This window comes from Schistocerca cancellata, chromosome 1, assembly GCF_023864275.1.
Source record: "Schistocerca cancellata isolate TAMUIC-IGC-003103 chromosome 1, iqSchCanc2.1, whole genome shotgun sequence".
Classification (NCBI taxonomy): domain Eukaryota; kingdom Metazoa; phylum Arthropoda; class Insecta; order Orthoptera; family Acrididae; genus Schistocerca; species Schistocerca cancellata.
The window spans coordinates 483,761,520-483,778,900 of NC_064626.1; the positions used below are offsets into that span (position 1 = coordinate 483,761,520).

Consider the following 17,381-nt stretch of genomic DNA (forward strand, 5'->3'; position numbering starts at 1 on the left):
CTGATGGTGGCTCCATAACGGTGTTTGCTGTGTTCACATGGCATGAACTCGGTCTTCTGGTCCGACTGAACGGATAATTGACTAGAAACAAACACCTCCAAATGCTTTAAACAATTATTCTGTAATAATGTTGTTATGATGTATATTTTTTGCACTTTGCGATTATGTCTTCTCTTCTGCTATACGAACCTTGCACCCAGCAGATTCCAGACGCCATATTTGTTTACGAATGTGACAGTATACATGTGATGTGTTACGACAGCGAAAGGAACCTGTGACCACTGGAGGTACTCTAGTTTACTTATTTTATGTTTAGCATTAGATATCAGTTTAATTTTTTGTCAGAAGAAATCCAAAAGCATGTTCTGAAATAGTATCTTGTTTCTCCACTAGGTAGTGCCACAAGTTCCTCCAAAAAATCGTAACACAACACACACACAAATGTCATACTAACTAATATAAATCCAACCGATGATGGAGGTTTAAACCTTTGAAACGCGTCGTGGAAATAAATAAAGCGGTGGCTGGTAACAGTAAACTTGTTGTTTCATTTAATGTCAATAACAGTGACGGTAAAGCCTAACCTAAAATGAAACTTCCTGGCAGATTAAAACTGTGTGTCGAACCGAGACTCGAACTCGGGACCTTTGCCTTTCGCGTGTAAGTGCTCTACCAACTGCGCTACACAAGCACGACTCACGCCCCGTCCTCACAACTTTATTCGTACTTCTGCCAGTACCTAGTCTCCTACCTTCCAAACTTTACAGAAGCTCTCCCGCGAACCTTGCAGAACTAGCACTCCTGAAAGAAAGGAAATTGCGGAGACATGGCTTAGCCACAGCCTGGGGGATGTTTCCTGGTTGAGATTTTCACTCTGCAGCGGAGTGTGCCCTGATATGAAACTTCCTGGCAGATTAAAACTGTACGTCGGAGAGACTCGAAGTTGGGACCTTTGCCTTTCGCGGGCAAGTGCTCTACCAACTGAGCTACCCAAGCACGACTCACGCCCCGTTCTCACAACTTTACTTATGCCAGTACCTTGTCTCCTACCTTCCAAACTTTACAAAAGCTCTCTTGCGAACCTTGCAGAACTAGTGCTCCTGAAAGAAAGGATATTGCGGAGACATGGCTTAGCCACAGCCTGGGGGATGTTTCCAGGATGAGATTTTCACTGTGCAGCGGAGTGTGCACTGATACGAAACTTCCTGGCAGATTAAAACTATGTGCCGGACCGGCACACAGTTTTAATCTGCCAGGAAGTTTCATATCGGTGCACACTCCGCTGCAGAGTGAAAATCTCACTTTGGCTCCTAACCTAAAATGTTCGCATTTAAAGTTAGAAATGGTTATTTTCGGCTAGTTGGAGACCATTAGCAGCCATTCAACGATGGAATTTTTGTGGATAACAATGCTCCCTGCCACCGGGTCACAACTGTTCACTATTGGTTTGAAGAACGCATTGGACACTTTTAGCGAATGATTTGGCCAACCAGTTCGCCCGACATGGGTCCCATAGAATATTTACGGGACAGAATCGAGAGGTCAGTTCGGGCAGAAAATCTTGCATCGGAAACAGTTTCACAATTATGGACGGCTACAGAAACAGCATGGCTCGATATTTCTGCAGGGGACTTCCAAAGACTTAGTCCATGTCACGTCGCGTTGCTGCACTACACCGCGCAAAAGGAGTTCCGACAGGATATTAGGAGGTATCCCGTGACTTTTGGCACCTCAGAGTAGAGGACGTCGACACAGAAAGCCCGCCAGGAGAGTGAAGCCCGGAGCAGCCGCGGGGAATATGAAGGCTGGCAGTGGCCGGCAGCCGGCCGGCCCTCGTTGCGCGCGGCCACGTACTCGCGGTGGCGGCGGCGGGGGCGGGAGGGGAGCTGGGGCGAGGCGTGCCGGCAAAAAGCGGCGTGGCCCAGTTTTTGTGCGTCCCCCGCCGTCCGGGCATTACTCGGCGTTTTGTAGCGGCCAGCGGCGGCGGCGGCCAATTAACATGCAGCCCGTGTGCCGCCGCCCGGCGCGCCTCAAGGTCTTCTTCTGGGAAGAAGAACCGGCCAGCAGCTAGCGACCGTGGACGCCCCGGCTTTTTGTGCGCCCCGACAAAAAGCCGTCTCCTCCGGCGAGCGCGGCTTCCCGGCCTCCGCCGGTGTCTGCACCGGAGGCGGCCCGGCCGGCGTCTTCACGCCCGCACCACTGCGCCGCCTCCGCGGCATTCGACCGCCGCGCTGATGAAAATTCCTCCGCCTCGGGCTCACCGCTGCAAGAAAAGTGTGCTGGATTTCGCGCTTCTCGTTTATAAGGAGCGCTCCTTCTTTTCGCGGAGCAAAAGAAAAATAGGAAAAAACGATCTCCACCTACGTGTCTTTCAAGACCTGCACTCTTTAGGACCTTCTTCTTTAGGGAAAGCTTCCAGCGCGTCCGCCTAAAGTATGCGGAAAGGATCTGTATGCGTTAGCACATCGAATGTCCCCAACTAAATTTGTTAGCTCTCCCTCCTTCGCTCTTTCTAAGCACTGAAAGACCTGAGTCGAAACAATGTCCCGGGAGTAGACAACATTCCCTTAGAACTACTGAAAGCCTTGGGAGAGCCAGTCCTGACAAAACTCTACCATCTGGTGAGCAAGATGTATGAGACAGGTGAAATACCCTCAGACTTCAAGAAGAATGTAATAATTCCAATCCCAAAGAAAGCAGGTGTTGACAGATGTGAAAATTACCGAACTATCAGTTTAATAAGTCACGGCTGCAAAATACTAAAGCGAATTCTTTACAGATGAATGGAAAAACTAGTAGAAGCCGACCTCGGGGAGATCAGTTTGGATTCCGTAAAAATATTGGAACACGTGAGGCAATACTGACCCTACGACTTATCTTAGAAGCTAGATTAAGGAAAGGCAAACCTTCGTTCCTAGCATTTGTAGACTTAGACAAAGCTTTTGACAATGTTGACTGGAATACTCTGTTTCAAATTCTGAAGGTGACAGGGGTAAAATTCAGGGAGCAAAAGGCTATTTACAATTCGTACAGAAACCAGATGGCAGTTATAAGAGTCGAGGGGCACGGAGGGGAAGCAGTGGTTGGGAAGGGAGTGAGACGGGGTTGTAGCCTCTCCCCGACGTTATTCAATCTGTATATTGAGCAAGCAGTAAAGGAAACAAAAGAAAATTTCGGAGTAGGTATTAAAATGCATGGAGAAGAAAAACAAACTTTGAGGTTCGCCGATGACATTGTAATTCTGTCAGAGACAGCAAAGGACTTGGAAGAGCAGTTGAACGGAATGGACAGTGTCTTGAAAGGAGGATATAAGATCAACATCAACAAAAGCAAAACGAGGATAATGGAATGTAGTCGAATTAAGTCGGGTGATGCTGAGGGAATTAGATTAGGAAATGAGACATGGAAAGTAGTAGATGAGTTTTGCTACTTGGGGAGCAAAATAACTGGTGATGGTCGAAGTAGAGAAGATATAAAATGTACACTGGCAATGGCAGGGAAAGTGTTTCTGAAGAAGAGAGATTTGTTAACATCGAGTATAGATTTAAGTGTCAGGAAGTCGTTTCTGAAAGTATTTGTATGAAGTGTAGCCATGTATGGAAGTGAAACATGGACGATAAATAGTTTGGACAAGAAGAGAGTAGAAGCTTTCGAAATGTGGTGCTACAGAAGAATGCTGAAGATTAGATGGGTAGATCACATAACTAATGAGGAGGTATTGAATAGAATTGGGGAGAAGAGGAGTTTGTGGCACAGCTTGACAAGAAGAAGGGACCGGTTGGTAGGACATGTTCTGGGGCATCAAGGGATCACAAATTCAGCATTGGAGGGCAGCGTGGAGGGTAAAAATCGTAGAGGGAGACCAAGAGATGAATACACTAAGCAGATTCAGAAAGATGTAGGTTGCAGTAAGTACTGGGAGATGAAGAAGCTTGCACAGGATAGAGTAGCGTGAAGAGCTGCATCAAACCAGTCTCAGGACTGAAGACCACAACAACAACAACAACAACAACAATCTTCACACTTACCGCATGTCCGCTACAGTATCTCGGAGCAAATTGCACTCTCGAATATTATGACGTACCTTGAGGAAATTAACCTCTGAAAGATGTATACATGCAAGCTGAAGTGACGAATGAAAATTTTTACGAAGGTCACGATTCGAACCCGGGGATCCTGTTCACTAGGCAGTTGCACTAATAATTGTGCCACCCTGGCACATTGGCTGGCTTAGTGGTTAGCCCATCTGCCCAGTGCATGGGAAACCCCGATTCGAATCCCGGCCTCGGTACAAATTTTCATTCTTCGCTTCAGTTTGCATAGTGCATCATAGATGTCTGCTACAAAAAGGTCTCTGGAGTCATAAAGTTTCATTTGATTTTCTCTGAAAGAACCAGCACCGTTTCAGGGACAACCATCCTTGTGAAAACATTCACGACATCTTACAAACAACAGATGCAGGTGAGCAGGTAGACCCCATCTTCCTACAGTTCCGACAGGCTTCCGAAATTGTACCACATAGTTGGCTACTAATCATGATAAGACCGTGCGCACTATCTTCGCAAAAATGTGATTGACTCGAAGAATATTTGACTGACACAAACCTGTACATTATACTGGATGTCGAATGTTCCGCAGAAACGAATGTAAACATCGGCTGTCCCACAATGGAGCGTAAGTCTAATGGGACGTGCAATTTTTAGGTCTACATAAAAGAAAGATTTATCAGATAGTACCAATAGCACTATAAACAACATACGGGAAATTACAATTGTTGGGCGATGAACGATCATAAGGGGGCTGAAGAAAGATTTGGAGTAATTTTCCACTTGATATAATGAATGGCAGCCCTTTTTAGATCTTGATAAGTGTAAGGTAAAGCCTACAACAAAACGCGATGATGCGGTACTGTCTGATTACAAGGTTAGTGGTGAACATCTTGAGAATGTCGCATCCTATACGTATTTACGAGGCTACTAATATACGATATAAAATGGGACGCTCACGTAAAAACAATATTAGGAAAGGCGAATGGAACACTTAGGTTTGTTGGAGAAGTTTTGGGAAAATATAATGCATCTGTAAAGGAAATGACCCACATGAGAATGAGGTAAGAGAGATTAGGATACATGCAGTGGCGTACAAGTGTAGCCGTTGTCCCCGCTCAGTACGAGAATGGAACAGGAAAAAATATCAACAACATTTATACAGTGTATCTTCTGCCATGCACTGTCAGTAGCTTGTAAAGTATATATGTGAATTTTGATGCAGAATCTACTAAACAATGCATGTCGTAAGCTACTTTTTATCTTTAGTAGTCGGGCTATTTCATCTGCCTCTCGCGAATGGAGCGTGGGAAAAATGATGTCAGTCATTACACAACGTATTTTGTGCTCGGGTATAAATATGTTTCTCGAGGCGAACAACTTCTCTGCAGGAATCGGCACGGTGTCGCATGGAAAAAAATTGTTTCTTCGTTCGGGATGTACGGAAAGAAGTAGGTAGCAGGTAATAAAGTTGTTCGATAAAGTCTCCCATACATTTCCGTACTGCCGCCTGGTAAACAAACAATATGTGGTGTCAACGTTAGGTTGTGATAATCGATAGCGGTCCAGCACTTGCAACCTCTCTGGACTCGCAGGCGCTTGCAGTGCCGCCGTATGGCACGGACAGAGACTTGCAGATCGCACCGGCCGAGTCAGCTACAGGTCGTGAGCGAAGTCAGATTAGAATAGCCTTCAGCTGGCTAGGTTCGCAGCCTCTAGTTCGCGCATGTATTACGCACGTAATACCAGAATTTTGTTATCCTGGTTATTGTATAGGCCAGTTAATTTCTGTTAATGAGTCATTTGTATTCAAGAAAGATATTTGTTATTAGTTATGTTCCTGTTCACGCTTCATTAAAATAACCAAACAAATAACCTTTTTAGCTCTCTGTGGGTATTAGAACATGGCGCATTTCTGCATAGGGATGGCACATCGTTGGAAAAATATTATGAAATGCAGGGAGACTTGCAGATGAACGGCATCTTGTACGAAGACTTCAGTTCACTCTAGACATAAATAGACAACATACAAGGTGGAGAAAACAATCGGATGAGGAAGTCACAGCAGGGTAGGGGACGTCGAGTCGATTTCCGAATAACCATGGGTCAGAAATGTACCGTTATGGAGTTACGGCCATAAAAGGCCAATAAATCAGCGTCGAGCGAGAGGAAGTGTCTGTATTTAAATTAACTAGCCAAACAATTACTTCTTGAGCTAAATAGCGCAGTTACTGATTAAGTCAGCTGAAGACGGCTGTTTCAGCCGAACACTCACAGCTGGGCAAACTTTACCTTCCTACCCATGGCTGGTTACCTCACGCATTTATCCCACTGTGGGACAAGACAGACAGTGCCTTCATGGAAAAAAGTTTGCTGTTGCTACTGAACCATGGTTGTCACCAGGCGTGCACTTCTTCGTCCGAAGCAAATCGACGACCGCGACTGTCTTTCTTCAAGGCTCCATAAATACGGAAATCACGTGGGGAGGGATCGGGACTGTATAAGGGTTTCCAGCGAAACTTCTGCAGCACCACGTGCACCCGCTGAGAAACCCTTATACACCCTCAATACAGTCCAAAAATCTCCCTATGCAATTTCCATATATCTTGAGTGCTGGAGAAAGATATTCGTAGTCCTCTATTTGCTTCGGACGGCAACCGCAAACATTTTGCCACGAATGCATTTACCGTCTTGTCTCACAATGGGATAAATGCATTAACACTTATGGCACTTGCGTTTGAAATAACGAACAGCTTACTAACATTTTTCCACCTGTCTCGTTTTCTTTTAAATGTCGTTTAAAAAACGATGTGCGCTCAGCTGATAAACCAGTGGTAGATCAACTAATACTAAAGCTTTTCAGAAGTGAATTATGCTACAAACTGTATAATTGTAACTGTCAACCATCACCAATGCATTGAAATGGTGCATATATTTGCAGCGTTTTTTTCCGTAAGTTCAATGAATACCACAGATACACATAACGGAGACTTTAGTCATCAACAATATATTCTCCTTCATTATTTACAAGTCTGCCAACACTAGGGTAACTTTCCGCTGCCGCGACTGTAGAAATCACGTGGTTTTGAGGCGTAGCCATGTTTGGAGCGCTTTTGCATCCGGAAAGGGAGTTCCCTGGAGGATGTTCGATACAGTGCGGAAAAGGTGAAAATCTGAGGGCGCAAGATCAGGTGGGTGCTTAATGACTTCCCAAGTCTAGCAGAAGGCGGGCGTTATCGTGAAGCAGCATCGCTTCATGTGGGCTTCCTGGTCGTTATTCATGGACTGCACCTGTAAAACGTCGCAGCTGTTGACAATAAATGCTAGTAGTGACGGTTACACCTCAGGCAAGCAATTCGTAATGCGTCATACCGTCGCTGTTTCACCAGATGCTTAACATTAGCGTTTGTGGATGCGCGCAAGTCTTTGTACGGGGAACTGCTGCTTTGTTCGGTCTTAAACATTCCTTTCTTTTCTTTATGTTAGCATAAAGACACTATTTTTCCTGACCAGTAACGATAAAGGTTAGGAATGGTCGATGTCGTTCGCCAGCCAATTGATGACGAGCAAGCAGAGATGTACATATGGCCATCCGCTGATTTTTGTGATTTTCGCTTAGGGCGTGCTGTACCCATATACCCGATTTTCGAACCTCCCCTATTGCATGCAAATGTCGCACGATGGTGGAATGATCACAGTTCATCACAATTGCTAACTCTCGAGTACAATGACGTGGATCATCGTGGATTAATGCTTTTAAACTATCTTCATCAAACTCCGAAGATGTTCCTAAACGTGAAGTGTCACTAATGTGAAAATGATCTTTCTTAAAATGAAAAAAAAAAACACTTTTTTGCCGTGCTCCGTCTAACGGCATTCTCCACATAAACGGTGTAATTGTTTCTGGCCGCCTCTGCTGCTGTCAGCCCTCTACTGAACTCAAACAGAGGAATATGTCTCAAATGTTCCGATTTCTCCACTTGTCACTCCATTTTCTAGCGTCCACAGTTCCACTCACTATCTCCAAATGACAAAATGACTACATGTAAACTCAAATAGCAACAGTGAACTGCAAATTAAAAATGAGAATCGATTAATAAACCATAAACCCAAAGCAACCGGAATACCAACATACAAAACAAAACCGCCACGAACTTATGAACCAAAGTAATAAATTGTGAATAAGTAAACAACCGGGAGTAATTCAAGCCATGAAGCATGTCTGCTTTTGCATATCACGTAGTGACGTTTAGATACTTTTCCCTCCTTCCGCACGCCAGTATTCTCTCACTTCCTCTGTCCTCTAAGTTACTCTTCATTGTATCTCGACAGTCTCAGACGAAGAAGTCGACAACTTTAATAGCGAACTATTGCTGCCACTGTTAGTGAGTTCCAGTTACGCTCAGTCCGGAACCGCGCGACTGCTACGGTCGCAGGTTCGAATCCTGCCTCGGGCATGGATGTGTGTGATGTCCTTAGGTTAGTTAGGTTTAAGTAGTTCTAAGTTCTAGGGGACTGATGACCACAGATGTTAAGTCCCATAGTGCTCAGAGCCATTTGAACCATTTGAAAATCAAGTTAAGTTAGAGTTCACCGTCTCGTCTACATCGATGGCTCGATCAAAAGAGTCGGGGACTCAAATGGATATACAATGAGAATGGTATCTGGCGTTCCCCTGTTGCAGGAATTCGGAATCATCTGATGGGGAAGTGAACCCCATTCCTCCCGCGTCAGTGAGTCCAGGCGCCTTCCCGTTGAGGGCCTCCTACTTGAGCGGACTCAGTCACGTAGCCTTGCTAGAGGACAGAGGGCATTTCCGCACTCAAATCGTGCTCTATCTGCGCGCACGCGAGGAGCAGTAGTGAGCTAAGAAGAGTTACACAATAATTCGCGTCATTAACGAACTGTTGTTGCCAATTCCAGTCACATTTTAAAAAGACACTGTAATTCACTGCGTCGACATTAATAACTTAGTACTTCACATTCCAAGATTTTAACTGTGAATCGCAAAATAATGGTACGGATCGTCCGCAGCGCGTGGTCGTGCGGTAGCGTTCTCGCTTCCCACGCCCGGGTTCCTGGGTTCGATTCCCGGCGGGGTCAGGGATTTTCTCTGCCTCATGATGACTGGGTGTTGTGTGATGTCCTTAGGTTAGTTAGGTTTAAGTAGTTCTAAGTTCTAGGGGACTGATGACCATAGATGTTAAGTACCATAGTGCTCAGAGTCATTTGAGCCAAGCCAATGGTACGGATCATCCTTCTGCGGAAGAATGTTTGCGTTGATGTGTCAGCGTCAATTAGATTTCGAGAATGAGATTTTCACTCTGCAGCGGAGTGTGCGCTGATATGAAACTCCCTGGCAGATTAAAATTGTGTGCCAGACCGAGACTCGAACTCGGGACCTTTGCCTTTCGCGGGCAAGTGCTCTACCGAGGTACTGGCGGAAATGAAACTGTGGGGACGGGTCGTGAGTCTTGCTTGGGTAGCTCAGTCGGCAGAGCACTTGAAAGGCAAAGGTCCCGATTTCGAGTCTCGGTCCGGCACAAAGTTTTAATCTGCCAGGAAGTTTCAATTTGATTTCTCTTTAAAATACATTGGAACTTCTGCAAGTCGTCCCACACTGAGACCATTGCGCAACATGAGTGGCGCTCTGTCAGAAGCCAGCATAGAATATTCTCCGGAGTTTCCTAGTCGGGCCTGACTGTCTGGCGCTTGACTGCAGACTAAGAGGTCGCGGGATCGAATCCCGGTCGGAGCCGGGATTTCTCAGTTTACGTTTTAACCTAGGCTTCAACTCCCAACGATGTGGAGAGTCGCCAGAAACGACACGTGGTTCGCCTCCCACTACAAACAGTAGACCCCCTTTCCCCGGTTGTATAAGTAGGGTAGGTCGCCGAAGTGGCGTCCAATTGAAATACTTGCACCAGGCCGGTGAGCTACATGAAATTTATTCCGAATTTCCTGCAGAGACAGTTCTACTGCGCTACGGATAACAGGTGCATCACGCGGCAGCTGGATACGTACTCCAGAGTTGAAGTACGCCGGACAGTACGACTCTTGTGAGTAAAATATCTCATTTTCACAGAGATTAACTGTGAAATTCTGGCGATATATGGACCAAACGCTTCCAGCCGCAATGAAATGGTCTTAACAGTTTGACAAAGACCGCTGAGAGGTAGGCGATGCTGGTCAGGAAGCCTAGACCTTCCACCAAGCGATTTCCATCTTTTCAGTAAGCTGAAAAAAACATCTGGGGGGGGGGGGGGGGGGAGAAATTTATGAACGATGAGGATGTTTACACAGCGGTTCTCTTATGGCTCCGTGACCAAAGAGCTGATTTCTATCGCCAAGGAATTGAAGGACTGGTAAAACGTTCCGATTGTTGTTTACAGAGACTTGTATCTGATTCACTCTGAAGCGTAGAGCAGCATTCAATAAAAGTTATTTGGCCTGCCGTACTAATGTACAACTTACTTTTTGAAGTCCTCTCGTATGGTTACCAATGATTGACCTTCATTGTTTGAACTTTAAATACGTGGCACTTGATTCAGTTTTTTGTGCTAGAAAAAGCTGGTATTCTGTCTCCTCGTTGTCGATGGCCTGAGAAACCTTATGATAAGAGTGAAACAGATAACATCTCTCCTCTGTACTCCATTCGAAGCTGCAGTATTTTGTGTATCCAGACGATTTGTTGCTTGTAGTTTTCAAGAAACGCAGGAAGTGTAACGAAGATATCTAATGTTTGGAAATTTCCTGTGGATGGAGTAATTAAAACAATAAATCTCTCGGTTCAAAGAAAAACATGTTATGCATTAGATTTAATTAGGCATAAGAAGACTACTTACAAGGGTAACTCCCCATCGCACCCCTCTCAGATTTAGTGATAAAATGGCCCAGTGAACACTGAACACAGATCAAGCATGAAAATAGGAAGAAGGTGTACTGAAATGTAAAAAAAAGAAGCAAAATAGAAACAGTGAACGGTCCAAGCTAAGCTCAAGATGTACAACATTGAGTGAAATGCAAGAATTACGGCACGGTGATTGTGTGGTCATGTTGCTTTATTGGGAAGGGGGAGATTCGTGTTCAGATCTCCCTCGTACCCCATTTTTTCACAAAATTATGAACTTTCTATCCGCTCACTGATGTGTCTGTTCTCCTTGTACAGTCTTGGAAATTGCCATACTATACACTGTTTATAGAGCACGAGTCATGTGGTAACATGCAGTATTACCGTCGCAAGTGAATGTGATGAATAATGAGACCAGGCGAGTTGCCGCATAGACCTCTCACAGAAATGACATCAACAAATAAACGGGTGTGAACTATGTTGCAACAAAGGAATTAAAGAGCCAAACTTCCAAAATAGAACGCAAGGGTCATAAGAAATGGTACTTGTCCAGAACAAATAGGAGGTACTACGTCTGGAGGTGCCTTCCTTATACCCCGCTGTTGCAAACGGACGTTACATCGCGACACAGACACAAATCCGAACACAGCGAACAGACTCGTCAATGACCGGACGGACATTTCACAATTGTGTGATAAAAAATACGGGGCACGAGGGAGATTTGAACACAAAATCTCCCCGGTTGCAGTCCAACACGGTAATCACACAATCACGACGCAGTGGCTAATCAAATTTGCTCGATGTTGCACATCTTGAGCTTGGACCGTTTACTGTTTCTATTTTGCTTATTTTCAAACTTCAGTTCATCTTCTTCCTGTTCTCATACTTGATCGGTGTGCAGATTTTGACAGACTATCCACTGAACCATTTTACTACTAAATCTGAGGGGGGAGAGAAGGTGGATCCAATGGGAAGTTTTCTATGTTAGGATATTAACATTTTTCTCGCCATCGGAAGCATATGAGCACCTTTCTCAGGTACCCAAAATGAAAAACTCTTCTTCAAGCTCAAAAGTGCTGGAATCTATGTACATCCGCAGTTGTTTCATCAGAGCATAACGATACTGCTCAACTATTTAGCATCAGCTGTATCGACAACATATAAAGCTTTCTGGCAGATCAAACTTATGTGCCGGAGAGAGACTCTGACTCAGGCTCTTTGCCTTTCGCCAGCGAGTGTTGTACCGACTGAGCTACCCAAGCACGGCCCACGACCTATCAAAATGGTTCAAATGGCTCTGAGCACTATGGGACTCAACTGCTGTGGTCATAAGTCCCCTAGAACTTAGAACTACTTAAACCTAACTAACCTAAGGACATCACAAACATTCATGCCCGAGGCAGGATTCGAACCTGCGACCGTAGCGGTCGTACGGTTCCAGACTGTAGCGCCTTTAACCGCTCGGCCACCACGACCTATCCTCACACTTTTTGCTTCCGCCAGTACCTCATCTCCTGCCATCCAAACTTCACACAAACCCTCCTGCGAAACTTGCAGAACTAGCACTCAAGGAAAAAAGGATATTGCGGAGATATGGCTTTGCCTCAGCTTGGTGTGTTTCCAGGGTTCTGAATCGAAAGCAGTTCAACTGCCAGACCCAACTAAAATGCCGAATCGGTTGTCGAAATGAATTACAATTAAATTAGAAAATAATAAACAATGCTGAATGAATATAGAAACAAAAAATAATAAAATAAATAGTGTTTATTTCTCTTCGTGTAAGTCTCATTACCTGATGTTCCCGCCATCTTCCATATTATAGAAGCTACATGATAGCCCTCTTCTTTCCTACGGAAAGGGGGCGAATTCTCAGTTCTACGATGTTCACATATTGTTATTATAATAATTCAGCAGCCAGAGATGTTACTTCCATATGTTTCTTTCCCCGTGAGAAATCATTTTACTCGAACTTTTTTTGCACTGTTAAGTTCGCAGCGAAAGGGCTTAAACAGCGTCTAGTAAGAACATTAAGTACAATGGTGCCTGGCTCGGTTGAAGATACGCTTTCGACGATCGCATGGACTGATTTAAAGTACACGAAAAATTAAATGATTGTTAACTGACAAGATTATTTTACCAGTTCATCCGGTTACGGGCTAGCGTATCAGGTCGATGGTTGTTGCTGCGGCTTAAGACCGGTCGGTGGTTACAGAGCGCAGGTGGGTGTCTCGTTTCATATCCTGTACTGGCGTCGGCTGGGGAGGGGTGGGGTGGGTCTGTTTGCTCATAGCAGATGCTGTGTCTGGAGACGAAGGGGCCCTGCGCAAGACGTAGGTAGGGTAATGCGCGAGTACAGAGGCTCCAGCCTGTCAGGGGGCCACGATGAATTCACAGCACACGCCGCACAATTTAAAACTCGATACATATTTTAGAAGTGTGTTAGGAAGCAGCAACTCTGATTCAGGAATGCAACATAAAAACATTAAAAAATTCGACTCGCCTGCTCAGTGGTTAATTGTGAAACTAAAAATACAAAAGTCCGGGGTCCGATATTCCGCCAGTCCTAGGACATATTTTTCTGACATTTTTTGGTTGTTACATCGTAACTTTCAGAGTTAATTCGATGTTTTTACTATTCTTTTATTTTCGCACACCAGTTATCGCAGGCTTATTTTTCAAAGCAGCACTGCCGTACCTAGTGTCAATTACGAACAGCTTAATTTTCTTTTGGGTAGTGTGTGAAGCGTCCACCAGTCCTCTTTGAGTTCCGGGGGAGTCGATCAGTCAGGTCACTGCCCACCTCGCTGAGTCTCCTGGGTCACGAGTACAAAGAAGGCACTCTTGTCTTCTGCCTTGTCGAGAAAGATCGTGTTTGCTGTCGAATGGTGCTGTTTCTTGGTTGCTAAAGGGTAAGGTGGCGAGATGTAGCATCACTGCGTGCAGGAAGTGCCCATTAGCAATACAATATTGTTCATTATCCACCACGTACGTGTGGTTCCTGCTTAGCGAAGTTACTGCGACTTTCATGTGTTGGACATCCGACTCACGTGTGACATAGGGTCCTTGTCAGGTGTTTCGAAGCTCGGTACAGAATCCGAGCGATACTAGAGTCAATTAGTCACTCTCCATATAAATGAATCTTTTTAAGGATTGTCATTATTATTATTATTATTATTATTATAATCATTATCACTAGTAGTGGCAGCAGCAGCAGTAGTACAAGTACTGCCAGTATTAACTTCATTAGTCCACAGTCAGTGTTACTTACATTGTCACTGTAGACACTCAAATCGTTTTAATATTATCTGTCACATTAAAATTGTTATTTCTTAGGTAACTATGACATAGAAAGGGTACTGTATCTGTGAAAACCTGGCCGGATCTAAGTGAGGGCCTGATGGTTCTAATCAGATCAGATTAAATAAATAAATAAATGTAATTTGATTTTCTTATATTTGGAACTCTGTAGGCCATATGTTTACTTCGCACCAGTAATATATGGGCCCTAGTGAATTACTCGCATTTCTGAAGTTAGTTACATGAATTTACATTCAAATTTCTTCCCAATCAATTTGCCTTGACAAGCATTTTCCTACTTAAACGGATGAGGCCTGCTTGCACTCAGCAGTTGTAATTCGGTAACTTGATGCGATGCGTAGTATTTGCCTTCCGCAGTTGATAGTATCTTTATGATTTTCTTATTGTAATTTACGTCAACAACAGTAGTACTCACTTCTTTGCATTCTTTTTATCAGAAAATATAGGTTTCGATGCTGATGCAGGTCGCAGAGAAACAGTGCTTTGTTCTACAGAATGTGTGTTTCTTCGATGATTATATTTGTGTATCATTATAAGAGATTGGGACCACATGCCCATTTCCTTTGCACGGTGTTAGAAGCAACGTGGCTTACACCGTTTTTTTGCTTGCTGAGAAATTTGGTACGATTGCTCGTGTTCACTTGAATTCAGTTATCCTTTTGCTACGGCCGTCGTAGATCGTTGCTCTGAAACAGTTTTACTATCTGGGTAATGTTCTACAAACTTTTTGCAATCAGGTAGCGTTACTAAATTTAACACATGTATCGAAACCTTGTTTACGGGAGAGCATCCTTCTTAAACCAGGACACATTCGGATCCACTTTCATAGCAAATGCGTTATTCAAACCCAGCATGTCACTTACAGACCTACCACTTTTTTCATTCTGGCACAGATTTATGAAGAATATCAAGTTGCATCATGCTCTGGAGTCCACGTTAACCGTTAGGCCCCTCTGTAACTGACAGGATAAGTCATTTTAAAGATTATAAGCACAAGGGCAACCATCTGCAATAGAACCTTGCCTAGTAAGCACTGCGGTGTCTAAACCAACTTTCGTGGTGAAGACAGCTCTACCCATAAAATAGAGTGTGGTACAATAAGTAAATCTGGTCGAGCTTGCTTTGCAGGTAGAATGGAATTGTGGCAGTCGCCAGTAAGGGTATGCTGGCGACGGAAAATAGTAGTAGAGGGACACGAGAAACTGGGTAGTAAAACACTATACAGATCTTACATAAATCTGACCGCAAGCGTGCAGCTAAGCAGAAGCAGAACAAGCGTGTGAGAACGCTTCTCACAGAACTGTTGCTTTCTTGTCGTTTGTAGAAATTCTGAAGAGGTTTTTAGTGCAATACTAATGGGAGTTTGGAACGTCGAACGAGTCGTGATAGCAGATGATGGATACAAATTAGTAACCACGGAAAACGCACATAGATCAAAACCATCGATTGAGGAATGCTACATCAGGGAGGGGTTCATTGAACCTATGCTACCTTAAACGAAAGATTAATCCTGCGTGGTTACGTGGCGGCATCTTCCACGACGGTTAACTCACCAATCGCCACAGCGGCCAGTATTCGGCTCCTCCGAAAGAAAATGCCCAAATTACAATTGAGAAACTTCAGTGATGTCGATCTGACTGTACGATATGATATCATACGTGGAAACGCTAGAAACTTTCGTTCAGCACACTTTTGCAGCAGTGGACATGGATTTAATGCGCGATGGGGCACCAACCTACCAACTCGCATTCATATAATGTGCATTGCCAAATCATGCTTTTCCGTGAAAATTTCGAATGGCAATGAGAAGCCAATCGTACAAGATTCATTTATTTTGGGTCACATAAAAGAGAAATCGCACGATAGGGAGTCGCGAAATCTGGAGACGTAAACCAAAATGATCGAGTAAGGAAACGGGTTCCCCTTGCGCTATAGTCATCCCGTCTCTCTGCCGCGTGAAGACATTTCAGGCGAAGTTTTCTATCTTTATATTTAGTCAAAAATCGCTTAAGCGAGGCACTTTCTTCCGGTTTGTACTCAGACAATGGCATGGTTTCCTATAAAAGATCTCCCTGCGCTGTTACTAAGCCAACAAACGGGGCTACCAACAGAACAACTGAAATCGACATCTTTGTTTTAATTAGCATCCCTGAATTTGATCATACAGCCAGCTCATTGGCCTGTTTTTTGAAGTTGTCATCTGTCGTAGGCTGTCAGTGTTGTATAGGATGAACAGCAAATTAATTCAGGCCGTAAAGTTTTCTGTGAATGTCATTCTGCTGTACACAGATGACATATCCAAAAAAACTTCCATCAGCTGTTATCAAAAGCCTTTGTCACTGCAACCAGTTTCCATTGTCACAACTCATCATCAGGCACAGGAAGTTTAGCAAACATTTTTTTGTGGATACATACATGACGTACAACCGCACTGTACACAGTCTTAAAATTCAAAGTGAACATCAGAACCCGAAACAAAAACTCCTGAACAATTTAACAATAATAAAGGTTATTCGTATCAACTGGTGGTGGCAGGATATAATTTGCACTGAGGAAGGTGGCAAGAGACTGGATTCCTCTTCGGCATTTCGACCAACGAGATGCAGATTCCGCAGGTTTTTTTCTAAATTGCTTAAGAAAAATGCCGAAAGATTGAAGCAAGTCGGGCTACAGCCAGTTTGTCATTTCATTTTTTATTACATACAAATGGGGCCGGCCGAGGTGGCCGAGCGGTCCTAGGCGCTACAGTCTGGAACAGCGCGACCGCTACGGTCGTAGGTTCGAATCCTGCCTCGGGCATGGATGTGTGCTGTCCTTAGGTTAGTTAGGTTTAAGTAGTTCTAAGTTCTAGGAGACTGATGACCTCAGAAGTTAAGTCCCATAGTGCTCAGAGCCATTTGAACCATACAAATGGGACACAGATAACTGCGCAAGTCATAACATACCTCTAAAAATGTAATTCAGATTAATTGTATACTGGGGTCGACGTGATGTGCTAGGCTAGTAAAGTAGCCGTCGTAGCAAGCCATCGCAGCAACGAGCGCCCTGCTAGCCAGAGGGTGAACGCCCCTAGGGTCAGACTTTCTCGAGCTCTAAGAGCCGAGCCACGGGCACAAGGCAGCTTCTCTGGCCATTGCGCACCGGGCGCCGCGTAAGCGAAGCAGAGT

The 17,381-nt window shown here is 44.4% G+C and overlaps 1 protein-coding gene across 1 annotated transcript in view; it reads right to left on the reverse strand.

The window, feature by feature from the left end:
* The window catches only part of LOC126185518 (NGFI-A-binding protein homolog), an 89,418-nt gene extending 85,385 nt beyond the window's left edge, over positions 1-4,033 (reverse strand). The window contains exons 1-3 of the mRNA XM_049928139.1: positions 4,029-4,033; positions 2,091-2,263; positions 1,855-2,043 (exon numbers count right to left, since the gene is read on the reverse strand). Of these exons, the coding sequence (XP_049784096.1) occupies positions 1,855-2,043; positions 2,091-2,263; positions 4,029-4,033 (367 nt within the window). The remainder of the gene's footprint in view (positions 1-1,854; positions 2,044-2,090; positions 2,264-4,028) is intronic.
* Between the last annotated feature and the right edge of the window lie 13,348 nt (positions 4,034-17,381).